Below are 13,347 nucleotides of genomic sequence, written 5' to 3'. Positions count from 1 at the left end.
ACAATTGCCCAGTCTCAGCGAAAGGAACTCTACCAAATCCTCAAGGTAATGCTGTATTCTCCAGACTGGCATCTATACATCTGTAATGACAACCCTCCAACAGCTGGATTCAAAATTTAGTATACCGTCTAAGAGCTAGTTTGGGAATTTGCCCGTGAAACAGGCACTCTCAGGTCACCATTGGATACTACAAGACCCACGTAATTCTAAGCCAGAAAAGGACTCGTGAAACATAGAATCGGCTTGATATTAGTCAGTCATATACCTACCATAGGAAGACCTTGCTCCAGCAAGGGTCCCCCAAGCTTTTGGCTTAGTCTAACACTTGACCCGTCTTGTTATATCCCGAGTGCCTATTTCGACTATGCATAAGCCAATGCGCTTATGACATCAACGTGAAATCGAGAATGGAACGTAACCACAGTTAGGCAACTAGACTAGACTCTGACGCCATTGGAGCGTAAAGTAAAAATAAAAATAAAAGGATATCTGTATTAAGGGAGGGGTTGTGACATCCAATACCGAGAGCGATAAATGTGGCGTTCAGCTGAAGTTACCATATTACGACTCGCTATGCTATGACATGCAAGATATTGGATGGTGGGAAACGCTGGCAAGGTGTGAGGATGAGATCGTGGATGCTGTTTTTAAAGAAAGACCGGAGCTTGAAGGATAGGTAGGCTCAGATTGGATGTCTACAGACCAAAATTATACTTAATCTAGAGGCATGATTTTGTTCACCCCCGTCTGACAGCCAAATGAGATATTGTTTGACCATCCAAGCTGCAATAAAATTCCAAGTCATCTCACAAAACCCTTACCACTAAATTGCCACAGGACCTATGTAGTTCGATAGACTCAAACTCGCACCGGCAATCATGTTATATGTCTAAGATTGAGTTGGCCGTGTGCAGAAAACTTAGACCAAAGGCCCTCTCCATGAGTTCAAGCAGAGATTCTTGCACAGACAAGACAAAGCCGCATTCTACACAACTTGGAAGACCAGTGCAGCGTAACTACAGGATAACTACCCAAGGTATAAGCCTCAAGTCGAAATGAAGCGATTTTGAATTCCAAACAAAGCCAGCCATGGAACATTATAATCAAAACGGCCACATAATGAAGGGATAATCTACATTCCAGACTTTGTTGTCTGACGTTTTCTTCTAGCTGAATCGATAATCAGGGCGTCTCCTAAAATAGCTCCATTCTCAAGCTCTGCTGGTCCCCCCTTTGGTGGGCAGGGCGGGGGAGCTCAACTACACCTTTTAACTGAGTCCATGTCCCAGGGTCCACTGGGCTGCCCATTCATCAACCTCTCAGTGCCAGCCAGCCAGCCTCGCCCGTACTCCTGCTACAGGGCCGCCCCGATTTATTTTTGGCGAACTCCGTCGGCGCCTCACTGTCACAACCCTTGCGAGCTTCCAATTCTAGTTCCAGTTCCACTGTCAACGTAGTAAGGGGGCAGACAAGAACACCAACGCCACAACACCCCCCCTTGGATCGGATTTCTGTCAACAGCTGGCTTCTGGCATTCTTCCATTCATTCTGCCGCCGGACGCAGTACCTAGTCTCTCGTTCCCAATTTCCCTGATACAATCTGCATTGATTGCTTCTTTATCTGGCTTTGATACATGGGTCGAGGCCACCTAACCGTTCCTTTATCCTCGACGAGAAGAACACGCCGTTACCTTCAAACCATTCAACACCCTCCTCCTCAACCATGTCGCAACCGCAAGATGTCGCCTCGCCGGTAGCCCAACATCACATCGATACCGAGCCTGAAAAGCATGAGCAGCAGCAGCACAAGACCCATCAAATGCCCGAGAAGCAAGATGGGCCAGAGGCACACGACGAAAAAGAAACAACACCCACAATGGAGGACAAACAAGAAGGTTTAGACATACACAAAAAGGACGAAGACAGCATAGCAGAGAATCATGAAGATAAGGCTGAAGACAACACCGAAGTGAAGCACGAAGACAAGCACGAAGAAAAACCAGAAGAGACAAATGACAAGCCAGAGGATAATCAACAAGAGCAGCTGTCGCAAAACGACACCAATGTTAAAAGACTCTCGTCTGGCACGGAGTCTGACGACACTATGTCGGTAGGTTTATCCCACATTCCTCCCTCGACTACTGCGGTGCCAGTCACACGACAGATGCCCTCCCTTATTTCGCTTCAATGCTAATTAATTTCTTTAGGCATCTGACGCTGATGATAAATTCGAAGATGCTGTAACGCAGTCCCCTGCAAGGTCCCTTACCAAACGAAACATTTCACAGGCCAAACGCCGTGACAGCGAAGTGGAGGAGCCAACCGATCGGCGGTCTGAAGAGTCGCATCCCCACGAGGATACTCTAGACACAAAGGTCACTCAGCATAAGGTCACTGGATCCGAGGCAGGCAGCGTCAAAGGAGAGCAATCACGACGCAAACTGTCAATAGCTTCTACACGAATTTCCAATACTTCAAATCTGGATAACGTCAGTCTTGACGACGATACGCCCCCATCTCCAGGTATGCACATTCTCGTTGCCTTTATCACTGCGCATAATACTGATCTTTGTAGTGCCAAAAGATCTTCCACCGAAACCAAACAGCAAGACGATATCTCTGAACAGCATCTCTCTTCCGTCTATGCCTTGGTCGCCCGCCGCTGATACTTCGAAAAGCCCTGTGCCACCAGCAGCTACACTTGCGCCCACCCCACCAGTGCCTCAGCCTCCGCCACCACCCAGTCGAAAGCTGACAAGCCCTTTCTCTTGGCTTTCTCGAAGCTCCAGCAAAGAGAGAGAACCTCCGCTTCCACCTCCCCCTGCTGGCCGAAGGAACACAGCTGGTTCGATTGCAACACTATCAAGCAATCCTGAAATGATGTTGAGTCGACTAGAGGAGGAAAAGGATGGAGACTCACTACCCGGTGACCCTGCCCAACGGGTCACCCTGAAGGACAGATTCAAACAACTGCGACAACAAGAAGAGGCTGCTCGCGCAATGGCCGAAGGTGACAGTAGTAAATATGACGGAGCTCTTGGCCTTACTTTGCCAGGTGATGAAGGCCAACCCCAAGAGAAGCCCCCGTCGTCGCCCGTTCCTCAGCCTATTCCTGGGCTGGCCCCCGGCACAGTCGCGGGAGTCAACGCAGGACCTTCGGCCATTTCAGAAGAAAAAGTCGATTGGGACTTGTGGCAATCTGTTGTATATGAGGGGCCAGCTGCTGTTGCTCGAACTAGCGCCGAGGAACTGAACAAAGCTATTGCAACCGGCATCCCTAGTGCAATCCGTGGCGTTGTCTGGCAGGTGTTGGCTGATAGCAAGAATGACGACTTGGAATTAGTATACAAAGATCTGGTGGCTCGCGGTACAGACAAGAGCAAAGACCGTCACAGTAATAGTACGACTGCTAGTTCGCTGAGCAACGGAAACCTCAGCGTTCATAGCGGGGACGCCGTCACATCATCAGCCTCTTCCATCAATTCGGACCACTCAGGTACAAACGGCACGCCATCTCCAAACGAGAAGAGTGCTGAGGCTGTTTTGAAAGCTCAAGCTGCCGCAGCGGCTGAGCGGAAGCGGAAGGACAAGGAGGACGCGGCGACACTACAGAAACTGGAAAAGACAATACGCCGGGATCTTGGTGCCCGAACCAGCTATTCTAAGTATGCGGCTGCTGCTGGGCTTCAAGAGGGCCTGTTTGGTGTCTGCAAGGCATATGCCCTTTTTGACGAAGGTGTTGGCTACGCTCAGGGTATGAACTTTCTCATCATGCCACTACTATTCAACGTAAGTCTACTCTCGCACGACTTTTGCGACATGCTCACAACGCTCTCTAGATGCCTGAGCAGGAAGCTTTCTGTCTCCTTGTTCGACTAATGAATCACTACAAGCTGCGAGATTTGTTTATCCAGGATATGCCGGGATTGCATATGCATCTTTATCAGTTCGAGCGGCTTTTGGAAGACTTCGAGCCAGCATTGTACTGCCATCTTCACCGGCGGGGAATATCTCCTCATCTCTATGCCACGCAATGGTTTTTGACGCTTTTTGCCTACCGGTTCCCTCTTCAACTAGTCCTCCGCATCTACGACCTTATCTTCTCCGAGGGCTTGTCAGCAATTCTACGCTTCGGAATTGTTCTAATGCAGAAGAATGCCAGCATTCTCCTGGGATTATCTGACATGCAGCAACTCACCACATACCTTAAGGACAAACTGTTCGACGTCTATATTGATAAGGATCCTAGCCATGGCAGTCTTCTTGAAAATGGTTTCTTTGGAAGCTCGAGCTCTAGCATTGATAAGGAAGTCTATCGTGCAGACCAACTCGTAAAAGATGCCTGCGAAGTTAAAATTACTCCAGAAATGCTCAAATCTTATAGCACAGAATGGGAAGAGAAAACCAAGGCCGAGAAGGATCGTGAGAACGAACTCTTGGAGCTCCGCACAGCGAATCATAATCTCTCCATTCAAGTCCGGAAACTGGAGGAGAGGGTTGAAGTATGCGATCGTGAGCAAGCAGATCTGGCAACAGAGCTTGTGCACACAAAGGTCGAAAACCAGGAACTCAGAGACGAGAATGACAGCATGAGGGGTCAAGTTCGGGAGTTGAAGATCGTCATTGAGAAGCAACCCATGGAAATAGAGGAGACATGGAAACTTGAGCGGGACGATCTGATGAAACGCAATATGCATGTTCATGAGGAGAATCAAAGACTCGAAAAGGAGTTGTCCGAGTTGGAAGAAGAGTTGGTCCAGACAAAGCTGCGCTATGCAGAGGTGAGTTCTTCCCATTGCTCACTCTTGTTTCTTTGAAGTTGATTTACTGACGCATCATTCTAGATCAACTCTCAGCACGAGACCTTGAATCGTAAGTGGACTGACTTGAAGCGTCAGTTTGCATGAGAAAATCGAAAAAACTCCCGTAAACTTGTTCTGGTTATTTGGTCCTGAACCATACTTCATGTATAAAGTATTCTTGTTTACCCGATTCCACTTTTAGCTTACTGCAGTTGGCCCTGTTGGCTAGCTTGCTGAAAATGTCGGATTAGGCATTTGTAATGACAGTATACTGGGAATAAGACAATAGCGGCATCGATTCCCGTATTTTGCTACTGTTCACGATGAGAACTGTTGTACAGCATTGACAGTGGTGCAATATGCTAAAGTACACTCAGCCTTTTGTGGTCTGCGAGGGCATAGTAGTTGACTTATCCCGTCTACACATACCCCATATAGAATGAATGAAACACTTTTTAGATTCGGCATTCAAGCCCTCCCAATAGAACATCAAGTCACGTTGTGCAAGTGCAGAAACCTTGATCATGAAGTAAATTCAGCGCAAGAAAAATTTTCATTCCCTAAGGACCCATTCCGATGCGTTATGTTAAGCTCATCTTGTCCTAACCATCAAGACAGCGAGAAATCCTTGAACACCATACCAGGGGCCGACATTTCGTTCTTTATGTGGCTTTTTTTTGACAAGTTTACTTGTGGAGCTTACGCTGGTAGAAAGCCAGCTCCTCACCCTCCAGAATGTAACCATCAACGCGGCCAGACTGACCGGGTCGGCTGGAAACAACGGCGTAGAGTCGACCAGCCTCGAACTGCTTCTCGATGGCGCTCTCGACCTTGCCGCGGGAAGACAGACGGGCGGCCTGCTTCTTCTCAACAGCGTTAGACTTCTTCACCTCCTCCTCAGTCTTGCCCTCCTTGGCAGCCTGAGCCTTCTGACGTCTTCGGCCGATGGCCTGGCCGTAGTGGGCCTCGTACCACTGTCGGAAGGGAGCGGCATCAACCTGGACAACGGCGCTCTTGGTGAGGGTGTTTGTTCGGACAAGCTCGTTGTTGGAAGGGTGGTAGGCGACGGCAATGACACGGGTCTTGCGGGTCAGACCCTCGGAGCCCCAGGCAAAGTTGCCGGAGTCGAGACGGAGGGCACGGTACTTGTGGTTACCACCTCGGGTTCGGACGGTGTGAATGCGCTTGGGGCCAATACGGGTGTTGGCACCCTGGCGACCAGCCTCGAAAGCGCGCTTCTTCCCTGTTGTCAAAGGTCAGAACGTATGTCCAAAAGGATCATACGGGCTTTCGGAATTATTACGCACGGTAGTAGGCACGCTTGGCACCGGAGGCGGAGCGCTTGTGTCGAGAGTCACGCGAGATACCCATGATTGCGGTTTCTGTAAGAGAGAAGAAAAGACGAAGTGGTTAGCCAGTGTCCTTGTTTGACGGAGACAGAGAGAACAGAGAAGAGCGAGAAACTCAATCAGCGGGTTCTTCGAGATGGGGAATCATCGAGCAGCGCAGCGTATTGAACTCGTCTCTTCGTTCTTGTCGTCTAACAACTTACCTGATGATGTTGGCGCTCACCAGGCAATCGAATTGGCGGATGGTCGTGAAGAACTTTTTGGCTGAACGAGGATTCAAGGGTGGGTGGGTGGAGGGTTTGGCAAGTGCGGCAGGTTAGGGCTTGCCAAAACTGATTCGGCAAGAGCATCACGTGACTCTATAATAATTCTATGTGTGCACAGGTGCATCGTTCCTTGGCCGGAAGATAGATATTCCACCCAAGAGAGTGGAGAAGTCCTAGTATGGGGCCCGATACACCCCCCCTGCAAACCAGCGACCAATAGTATAACACCCAACTCACATCATGAAAATCAGCATGGCCTGGAAAAGTGTCCTGAGTGTTCACTGAGCACCTTATACTATCATCTTGCCAGCGTTCCCTTTGTTTCATATTCACATTTGATTTAATATCTATCTGTTGCAGTTCTAGCCTCCGAATTCCCTCGAATATGATGGCAAGGATCCTGAAGATCTTCCTAGAACTGCCTGTCTCAAAATCTCAAAGTCTGTCCAAAGCGCCTCCAAGCGTATCGTCGGCGCTGGCACATCCAATCATTTACGAATAAAAATGATGTTAAGCCTATGCCATGGGTAGCCCTTCCAGCTTTTCCTGCCGGTTTCTACTTTGAATCTTCCCTCTTTTCAATCACTTGCTACTTTCTCCTCGGCCTTCTCCTCATGCTCCTGTCCAATCGTCTTCTCGTTGTCCTCTTCCGTCCTTTTCGCATCATCTTCGGCTGCATTTATGGATTGAAGAAGTGTAGCGAGAATGAGAGGGGCTTCTTCTGATTGCAGCTCGATCGGCGGGGTAATAGAAGGCTCTTCTGGTGTCACAGGACAAAGATAACGGGATCCAACTTGAACAGTTCTCTTGTCGTTACGGACTGCCCCATCAGAGCTGCAAGCCTCAGATATTTCCGAAGATAATCTGCGAGAAACGAGATCCAGCCTTGGGAGAGGCAGGCACCGGCCCTGTCGACTGGAGCGTTTATCTCCCTCTTCTTTGAGTTCGGTGAGGGTTGGCCATCCAGCGTCATACGGCGGCTGGTTCCGTGATGTGTTGAAGCAATTGCTAGCTGCGAACACAGGGGAAAGACAATCATTAAATTTCTTCCCACGGAGGAGCTTCATCACAGGTTTGACTTGAGTCTCCACGCCTTCATCAACGCTCGCATTCGTCCTTGCCAGGCGTTGCTTAACCTCTTGATCGAGCTTCCTTGTCTTTGATTCTGCCAGATTTGCCTTGAAAGCTGTCAGCTCTACTGGGCTCTGAGGAACAAATGGAGACTGGTCGGCGCTCATGTAACGCAAATTGGCCATCGTCTTCTGAAACGCCTGCCGTTCCTTGGTAGCAAAGCTTGTCCATCTTTTGGATTGAGACCATGAACCCGACTCAGACCCATTCAAATTTAAAGTCTGTTTCACGGTAGAACTGAACGTCCGAGGAAGTTGGCGCGCGGAAGATGGGCCTCTGGGTGCATTTTGGAGCGGATCGACCAGTTTATGCGTCTCTCGAGCTTTGTTCTCCTCTTGGGGTGCAGTCTCTCGCTTGAGGTTGATCTTCGCACCTCTCACAACGCGAGGAGAATCTTGTGAATTTTGTGCCTGCCGAGTTGGGATGAACCCTTTGGTCTTACTATAGTCAGCCGCCTTGCGAAGCTCTTTCTTGACTTCTTCTTGCGTCGAGTCGTCACTGCAAACAGCACTGAGGAGTTGACGGTCTTTACCAACAGGCACTGAAGTCATCTAAATATCAGGATACTTGTTGTGCTTTGACCCCGGCTGTGCCCCTCCGCTTTGATCCTTGATCATATCGACTTGAATTCTCAAAGGGGTTGTAGTATCGGACACATTAGTAGCTGCGCCGGAGCTAGAGTTGCTTTCCTTGGCGGAACTAGAGGTACTGGCTTTTTTCTCATGCTGGCTTTCCGTGTGCTGACTCCTCGAGTCACTCTGTGAATCACTGCCCTGGGAAGTTAGATACAATCCAGACCTTTCTGGAGACTGCAAATGCATTCGGTATTGAATATGGGGCTGCATTTGTGGTCGCATATGTGACTCTGGCTGATAATAAATGAAATGCTGTGGCGGCAGGGTTGGTGGTGGCTGCGGCGCATAATACATCCCACTCTCTCCCTCAAATGAAGGCCAATCCATTTGTTCATAATGGCTATCATAGTACGCCGGATAGTCCATCATCATCTCTGGTTGAGCCAAATGGGCCGACCACGGGACCGGGGCAATAGGCCATGGTAGAGGCGAGTATGGCATCATAGGCGGCACCAGAGATGGCCCCATACGTGGCGCATAGTTGATCGGATGATGCATCATTGGATGGGGAGGTTCTGATGGAAAGTGGCTGTAAGTGGGATTTGGGAAAACCAGAGGAACTGGATACCCAACCGATGACATAATTCTCTGGTTTGGCGTAGGTGCACGTCGTAATCTGGAGCCTCGCGGTCTACTGTCTGGATGGGGAGTTGGGGGCCTCCATGCCCGCCTAGGAGACCTGGTTCTCGCTCTGGCGTCAGTCGGCCGCATGCTTGCCCTGGTCCTAGGGCGACTGAAAGAGTTGTGAGATGAGGCCGGAGGTGTATAAACGTCGGGTTTGAGGAATTCAAGTGACTTCCTCGGAGTGTAAACTGTCGGTTTCAGATATTCCAGGGGAGGCTCATTACTACCCTCTTCCTCATCATCAGAGGACTGTGAGAACTGATGCCCTATGCTCAACTGTTCATCGTTGACCGAGTTTGAAGACTGGACCCGGTCGTCTTTGCCTCTGGACATCTGGCACCTGCTTCGCTGTTTCCTTTTCATTTTCGGACTCCGAATCTTGAGAGGATCAACCTTGTTCACAGTTCGAAGAGCAGGGAACATGGATTCATATCCTTCGGGGTCGATGGTAATGGAAGGAATTGTTCTACCTCGGGGTCGTGCTCGAGGTGAGCGCACATCTTGATCTGGATGTCGTGCTTCCATGGAAGACGGAGTAGAAGACCCATCTTCATCAGAAGAGAACTCATCTCCCGAAGGTTCAACCGGGATAAATGTTGGCGCACAGGGATTCATGATAGTGCCTGGCGATGCATATGTGTAGGCTTCGTAAAGCGATGAATATTTAACAAATCGAATGTGTTGATCAATAATTCAGCTTGACAACAGAGTCAAAAGATGGGTTATGACAAGCAGGTTTGTCGACTTGTTTCGAGTCATTCGCTTGTTATCAGGTAACCGTAAGCTATAGGTCTGAGAGAAGGGCTTAGGTCAGTTAAAGCTGTCCATGTTTTCCTCTGAGTATGCTTACCTATGAAATATGATATAGTGCCCAGACTTTGAGCAAACAGTAGGGTGTATCGGAGACTCTTCATAGAAGGGACAAGATGCCTCTTCTTCGACAAGACACGGTGATAGTAGTTTGGGGTAAAGGGAAACTGTTTCGGGCAGACTCTGAATATAAGGGAGGAAAAAATACTCCTAGTGAAGGGTGGAATAACGAAATGCTCAAGCGCCAAGAGGGCATGCGTGAGGTTAAGACGTGAATGACCCGGCAGCTGATCGCCAGCTGCCGGATAGCTACTAGCAAACAAATCGCGGTGGCCGAGAGATGCCAATTTGGGATAATTTGGCTTGGGCTATGCAAGTTGGGGAAAAAGAAGGAAGAAAGGAAGAAAGAAGGAGTGAATATGTTTTTCACTTAAGGTATTCAAGATTATGGATGAGGTGGTGGTGAGGCTCGTGGGGCTGATCCTGCTGGCAGTGTATTTCACGAAAAATGCTACTCATGAGACTCCATGACACTCAATATTGCTTACAACAATAATACTGAGCTGTGTGGGTGAGGGCGAGCTTGGCTTTATGATAGAAGATCTGTTTGGTAACTACGATATATTCAATACCTTGTAGCTATAGTAGAGGGAAACTGTACTTTTCCCCCTCTCTTCTTCTTTTCCTGTTATTTGCAAGAATAACAAGAAGATGAACAATCATCACTTGATCGACCTTGCCAGCGTGATAGCAATAATAGATACTCCTGGGTGTTCTGTTTGTGTCTCTGACTCTATTCATAACATGGCTTGATATGAATGGTCCTCGGGGGGTAATAAAACTTCTGACATAAAAACAGGGTGCCAAAATTAACTGGTCTAAAGATCTACTAAAGTATACTAAGCTTACCTAAGTCTTTTCGTCACTTGGAATAAAGATCCTAAGTTTTCTTGCCTCCCCTTGATGGTATATAAAACTCAACTGTATATGTTGACTTAGTAAGGTAGGTAGTCATTATTTAAAGCTCAAAATCAAAGTGATCTCAGCCAATCAGCTGTCTCAATTATCACAAGCTGACAACCTCATGCATGGGCTCCTCTGAGGTACCAAGCCAGAGCCCTCTTCTCAACAAAGTTTAGCCCCAGGGGGTTCAACAGCGGGAAGGAGCGTCCATGACACCCCACCAAAATCAGGCCGAGGTCCCCGACTGAGAGACGGTACGTACCTTTCTATCTAATCTCGTCCAATAATTATTTCCTGTTTGTTCTCAACACCATTGCTTCCTTTGATAGGATCTTGTTCCCCTCCTTTTTTTGCCAAGTTGTTCAACTTTGAGTTAACGATACAGATACGATGGCTTCTCTTCGATCTATCAAGCTCACCAATCGCTGTATGTATTTTACTATCTACACTCAGCCTCATTCATCTTGGAACTAAGTTAACATTCTCTAGCTCCAAGGCAACCGATCAAGAACCTTCCACAGTCGATTGAGGTCGACCCTGATACCACTGTTGAAGGACTCAAGGTCTTGATTGCAAAGGAAACCAAGCTCGGAGACTTTAATCGCATCGGAATCTATGATCCTACCACGAAAAAGACCCTCAAGAACCGCAAGGCTCGCCTCGTCGATGAGCCCGCCGTGGTTTCCACTGGCGAGGTTCTCGTGAAGGATATGGGTGCGTCGAAGCTGATAAAAGTTTTTGGGGGAGCACGCTCTAACGCTTGTCATAGGCTATCAAATCGCTTGGAGAACCGTCTTCGTCGTCGAGTACTTCGGACCCATCATCTTCCACGCCCTCGCTGTCGCTGCCCGCCCGTACATCTACCGTAATGGAGACGGCGAGATGTCTCAAACCCAATGGATCACCTTTGCTATGATCATGCTACACTTCTTCAAGCGCGAGTATGAGACACTCTTTGTCCACAAGTTCTCTGCCAACACAATGCCCTGGAAGAACATCTTCAAGAACAGCTTCTTCTACTGGGCTGTCTCTGGTGTTCTCTGTGCCTACTCCATTTACCACCCCAACTCCCTTGCAGCCAAGGCCGACATTCCTGCCATTGATGCCATTGGTGTTGCTCTCTATTGCTTTGGCGAGCTCATGAATGCCCTTGTTCACCAATATCTTTCGAGTCTGCGTTCTACTGGTGGCACTGAGCGTAAGATCCCCGTTGGTTATGGTTTCGGCATTGTCACTTGCCCAAACTATTTATATGAGGTGCTTGCATGGATCGGAGTTATCCTTGTCAGCCGTGACTGGACCGTCGCTTTCTTTATCTCTATTGGTGCTGCACAGATGATTAGTTGGGCCAAGGGTAAGGAGCGCGCCTATCGCAAAGAGTTCGGCGACAGGTACAAGAAGAAGAGATACGTCATCTTCCCCGGTCTTCTCTGAGAAGGAGTAAATTTACAAACAGCTATTTCGGCAGGCATAGATCAGGAGACGCATCAATATAGAGGCTATCATGGGCTACACCATAGGTAACAAAAGGCGGTTCGGATCGGAGTAGATCTGGTGGATACTCAGTATTAGACTATCATGCTATAGCATTGTTCAATAATGAATGGTTATCATAAAATCATATACCGCGGATGCCAGTTCCCTGGTCCCATAATGTACTCAGAATGGTCGTGACTCATCACTCGCTCGGTGATCTTCTCATCGTGAAATCGTTGACATAGAAGCCGTATCTGATCCCTTAGCCCCCTTTCCCACGCTGGAGTCTGCCTCCGTCAAGCTCCTACTAGCATCGGAAAACGTACCCGGCGCATGGTTCTCCGTATCGATATCCATCTCAACACCGAGCGTTTTACGCCCTTCAACATCCGTGCCCCTCTCTTCTTGGCCAAGCTTCATGGCCCGCTGGTCCTCGTCCACATCACCGCCGTCACTCTCACTCCCAGTATAGCTTCCACATTCGCTGCAGCTACAGCTACGATCGGTATTTGCGAGTCTGACAGTCTCCTCCAGGACGAGAAAGTCGCGCTCCAGCACCTCAGCCCAGTTCTGCACGTTACCGAGCTCCTTTAGCCTCCGCGACGCAGCGTCTGCCTCCCGCGCAAGCTTAACGTTTTCACGACGCAGTCCTTCAGTCGCCCGCTGCACATCCTGCGCCTGCTTGCTCAGCGCCGCAGCGTTGGAATGCAACGTAGATGCGCGCCATTGCAGCTCAGAGTCCATCATGTTCTCTAGCGTTGCGACGACAGCGCGACGTGCTTCCGCTACGTGGCGCTGTGTCTCGGCCGACGGAAGCGTGGGCTGTAGTTGCGGAGGAGGCGGCGAAGTCTGCTGCGCTGCGGAGGGGATTTGTGCGTGAGCATGGGCATGGGCGACTGACGGAGATGCGATCGTGGGAGGAGGAGATGTCGGCGGGCGAGGAGATAATGAAGAAGAGGAAGAAGATGAAGAGCCTGTGGCTGTGGCTGCGGCTGAAGTGCTGGGCTGATGATAAGTAGCCGAAGAAGCAGCTGCTGTTGACATAGTGCGCTAGATGCCAGTGGAATATTGATGCACTTTACAGTAATTGGTTTAAAGACGAAATAAGAGATGTAGCTTCGCCGTTTCACGTTGCTCATACTTACACTGCATGTTGGTGGGGTCGAGTTACACCTGGTCTCGTTGCGGCTGATGGCCAAGATCATGGGATCTGACTCTCAGGTGTGGCACCAGGATAGACTACTTGTTAAGAACACGAGGCGGACTAACATCTCTTTAGTTGTAACGATTA

The 13,347-nt window shown here is 49.1% G+C and overlaps 6 protein-coding genes across 11 annotated transcripts; 2 read left to right on the top strand and 4 right to left on the bottom strand.

Moving 5' to 3' along the window:
- The first annotated feature begins 1,249 nt into the window (after nt 1-1,249).
- On the top strand, nt 1,250-5,343 carry FOIG_01503 (uncharacterized protein). Of its 2 annotated transcripts, XM_031198431.1 has the most exons (5): nt 1,250-2,110; nt 2,208-2,523; nt 2,576-3,789; nt 3,840-4,781; nt 4,845-5,343. In XM_031198431.1, exons 1-5 carry the CDS (start codon nt 1,724-1,726, stop codon nt 4,905-4,907), a joined length of 2,922 nt encoding a protein of 973 aa, XP_031074198.1. In that variant the 5' UTR covers nt 1,250-1,723; the 3' UTR covers nt 4,908-5,343. The 2 variants fall into 2 exon arrangements, with proteins under 2 accessions (XP_031074198.1, XP_031074199.1); XM_031198432.1 differs by lacking the exon at nt 1,250-2,110 and having other exon boundaries at nt 2,175-2,523.
- FOIG_01502 (40S ribosomal protein S8) lies at nt 4,980-6,458 on the bottom strand. Of its 2 annotated transcripts, XM_031198430.1 has the most exons (3): nt 6,355-6,458; nt 6,110-6,184; nt 4,980-6,045 (listed from the first exon to the last, which is right to left on the bottom strand). In XM_031198430.1, the coding sequence occupies exons 2-3, from the start codon at nt 6,171-6,173 to the stop codon at nt 5,489-5,491; spliced, it is 621 nt and encodes a 206-aa protein (XP_031074197.1). In that variant the 5' UTR covers nt 6,174-6,184; nt 6,355-6,458; the 3' UTR covers nt 4,980-5,488. The 2 variants fall into 2 exon arrangements, with proteins under 2 accessions (XP_031074197.1, XP_031074196.1); XM_031198429.1 differs by having other exon boundaries at nt 4,992-6,045; nt 6,110-6,458.
- Nucleotides 6,459-6,995: 537 nt separating this feature from the next.
- On the bottom strand, nt 6,996-8,099 carry FOIG_01501 (uncharacterized protein; the record flags this gene model as incomplete). Its single annotated transcript, XM_031198428.1, has 1 exon — nt 6,996-8,099. One exon carries the CDS (start codon nt 8,097-8,099, stop codon nt 6,996-6,998), a length of 1,104 nt encoding a protein of 367 aa, XP_031074195.1.
- On the bottom strand, nt 8,100-9,422 carry FOIG_01500 (uncharacterized protein; the record flags this gene model as incomplete). Its single annotated transcript, XM_031198427.1, has 1 exon — nt 8,100-9,422. The coding sequence occupies one exon, from the start codon at nt 9,420-9,422 to the stop codon at nt 8,100-8,102; it is 1,323 nt and encodes a 440-aa protein (XP_031074194.1).
- A 1,439-nt stretch (nt 9,423-10,861) lies between these two features.
- On the top strand, nt 10,862-13,276 carry FOIG_01499 (enoyl reductase). Its single transcript, XM_031198426.1, has 3 exons — nt 10,862-11,007; nt 11,070-11,294; nt 11,350-13,276. The coding sequence occupies exons 1-3, from the start codon at nt 10,971-10,973 to the stop codon at nt 12,012-12,014; spliced, it is 927 nt and encodes a 308-aa protein (XP_031074193.1). The 5' UTR covers nt 10,862-10,970; the 3' UTR covers nt 12,015-13,276.
- FOIG_01498 (uncharacterized protein) lies at nt 11,170-13,277 on the bottom strand (the record flags this gene model as incomplete). 4 transcript variants are annotated; one of them, XM_031198423.1, is made up of 2 exons in its annotated part: nt 11,820-13,277; nt 11,170-11,763 (listed from the first exon to the last, which is right to left on the bottom strand). In XM_031198423.1, exon 1 carries the CDS (start codon nt 13,098-13,100, stop codon nt 12,279-12,281), a length of 822 nt encoding a protein of 273 aa, XP_031074190.1. In that variant the 5' UTR covers nt 13,101-13,277. The 4 variants fall into 4 exon arrangements, with proteins under 4 accessions (XP_031074190.1, XP_031074191.1, XP_031074189.1 ...); XM_031198424.1 differs by having other exon boundaries at nt 11,170-11,760; XM_031198425.1 differs by lacking the exon at nt 11,170-11,763 and having other exon boundaries at nt 12,279-12,310; nt 12,383-13,206.
- Between the last annotated feature and the right edge of the window lie 70 nt (nt 13,278-13,347).

The sequence above is a fragment of the Fusarium odoratissimum genome, assembly GCF_000260195.1.
Source record: "Fusarium odoratissimum NRRL 54006 unplaced genomic scaffold supercont1.1, whole genome shotgun sequence".
Lineage (NCBI taxonomy): Eukaryota > Fungi > Ascomycota > Sordariomycetes > Hypocreales > Nectriaceae > Fusarium > Fusarium odoratissimum.
The sequence above is the reverse complement of the archived record's forward strand: the minus strand, read 5'-3'. Positions and strand labels throughout refer to the sequence as shown.

Bases quoted from the DNA above. Each gene is read 5' to 3' on its own strand.
- FOIG_01499 (XM_031198426.1), top strand. From the start codon at position 10,971: ATGGCTTCTCTTCGATCTATCAAGCTCACCAATCGCT. The intron at 11,008-11,069 runs GTATGTATTTTA...AACATTCTCTAG, and splicing joins TATCAAGCTCACCAATCGCT to CTCCAAGGCAACCGATCAAG. The intron at 11,295-11,349 runs GTGCGTCGAAGC...CGCTTGTCATAG, and splicing joins GGTTCTCGTGAAGGATATGG to GCTATCAAATCGCTTGGAGA.
- FOIG_01502 (XM_031198430.1), bottom strand. From the start codon at position 6,173: ATGGGTATCTCGCGTGACTCTCGACACAAGCGCTCCGCCTCCGGTGCC. The intron at 6,046-6,109 runs GTGCGTAATAAT...CTTTGACAACAG, and splicing joins TGCCAAGCGTGCCTACTACC to GGAAGAAGCGCGCTTTCGAG.
- FOIG_01503 (XM_031198431.1), top strand. From the start codon at position 1,724: ATGTCGCAACCGCAAGATGTCGCCTCGCCGGTAGCCCAACATCACATC. The intron at 2,111-2,207 runs GTAGGTTTATCC...TAATTTCTTTAG, and splicing joins AGTCTGACGACACTATGTCG to GCATCTGACGCTGATGATAA. The intron at 3,790-3,839 runs GTAAGTCTACTC...AACGCTCTCTAG, and splicing joins TCATGCCACTACTATTCAAC to ATGCCTGAGCAGGAAGCTTT.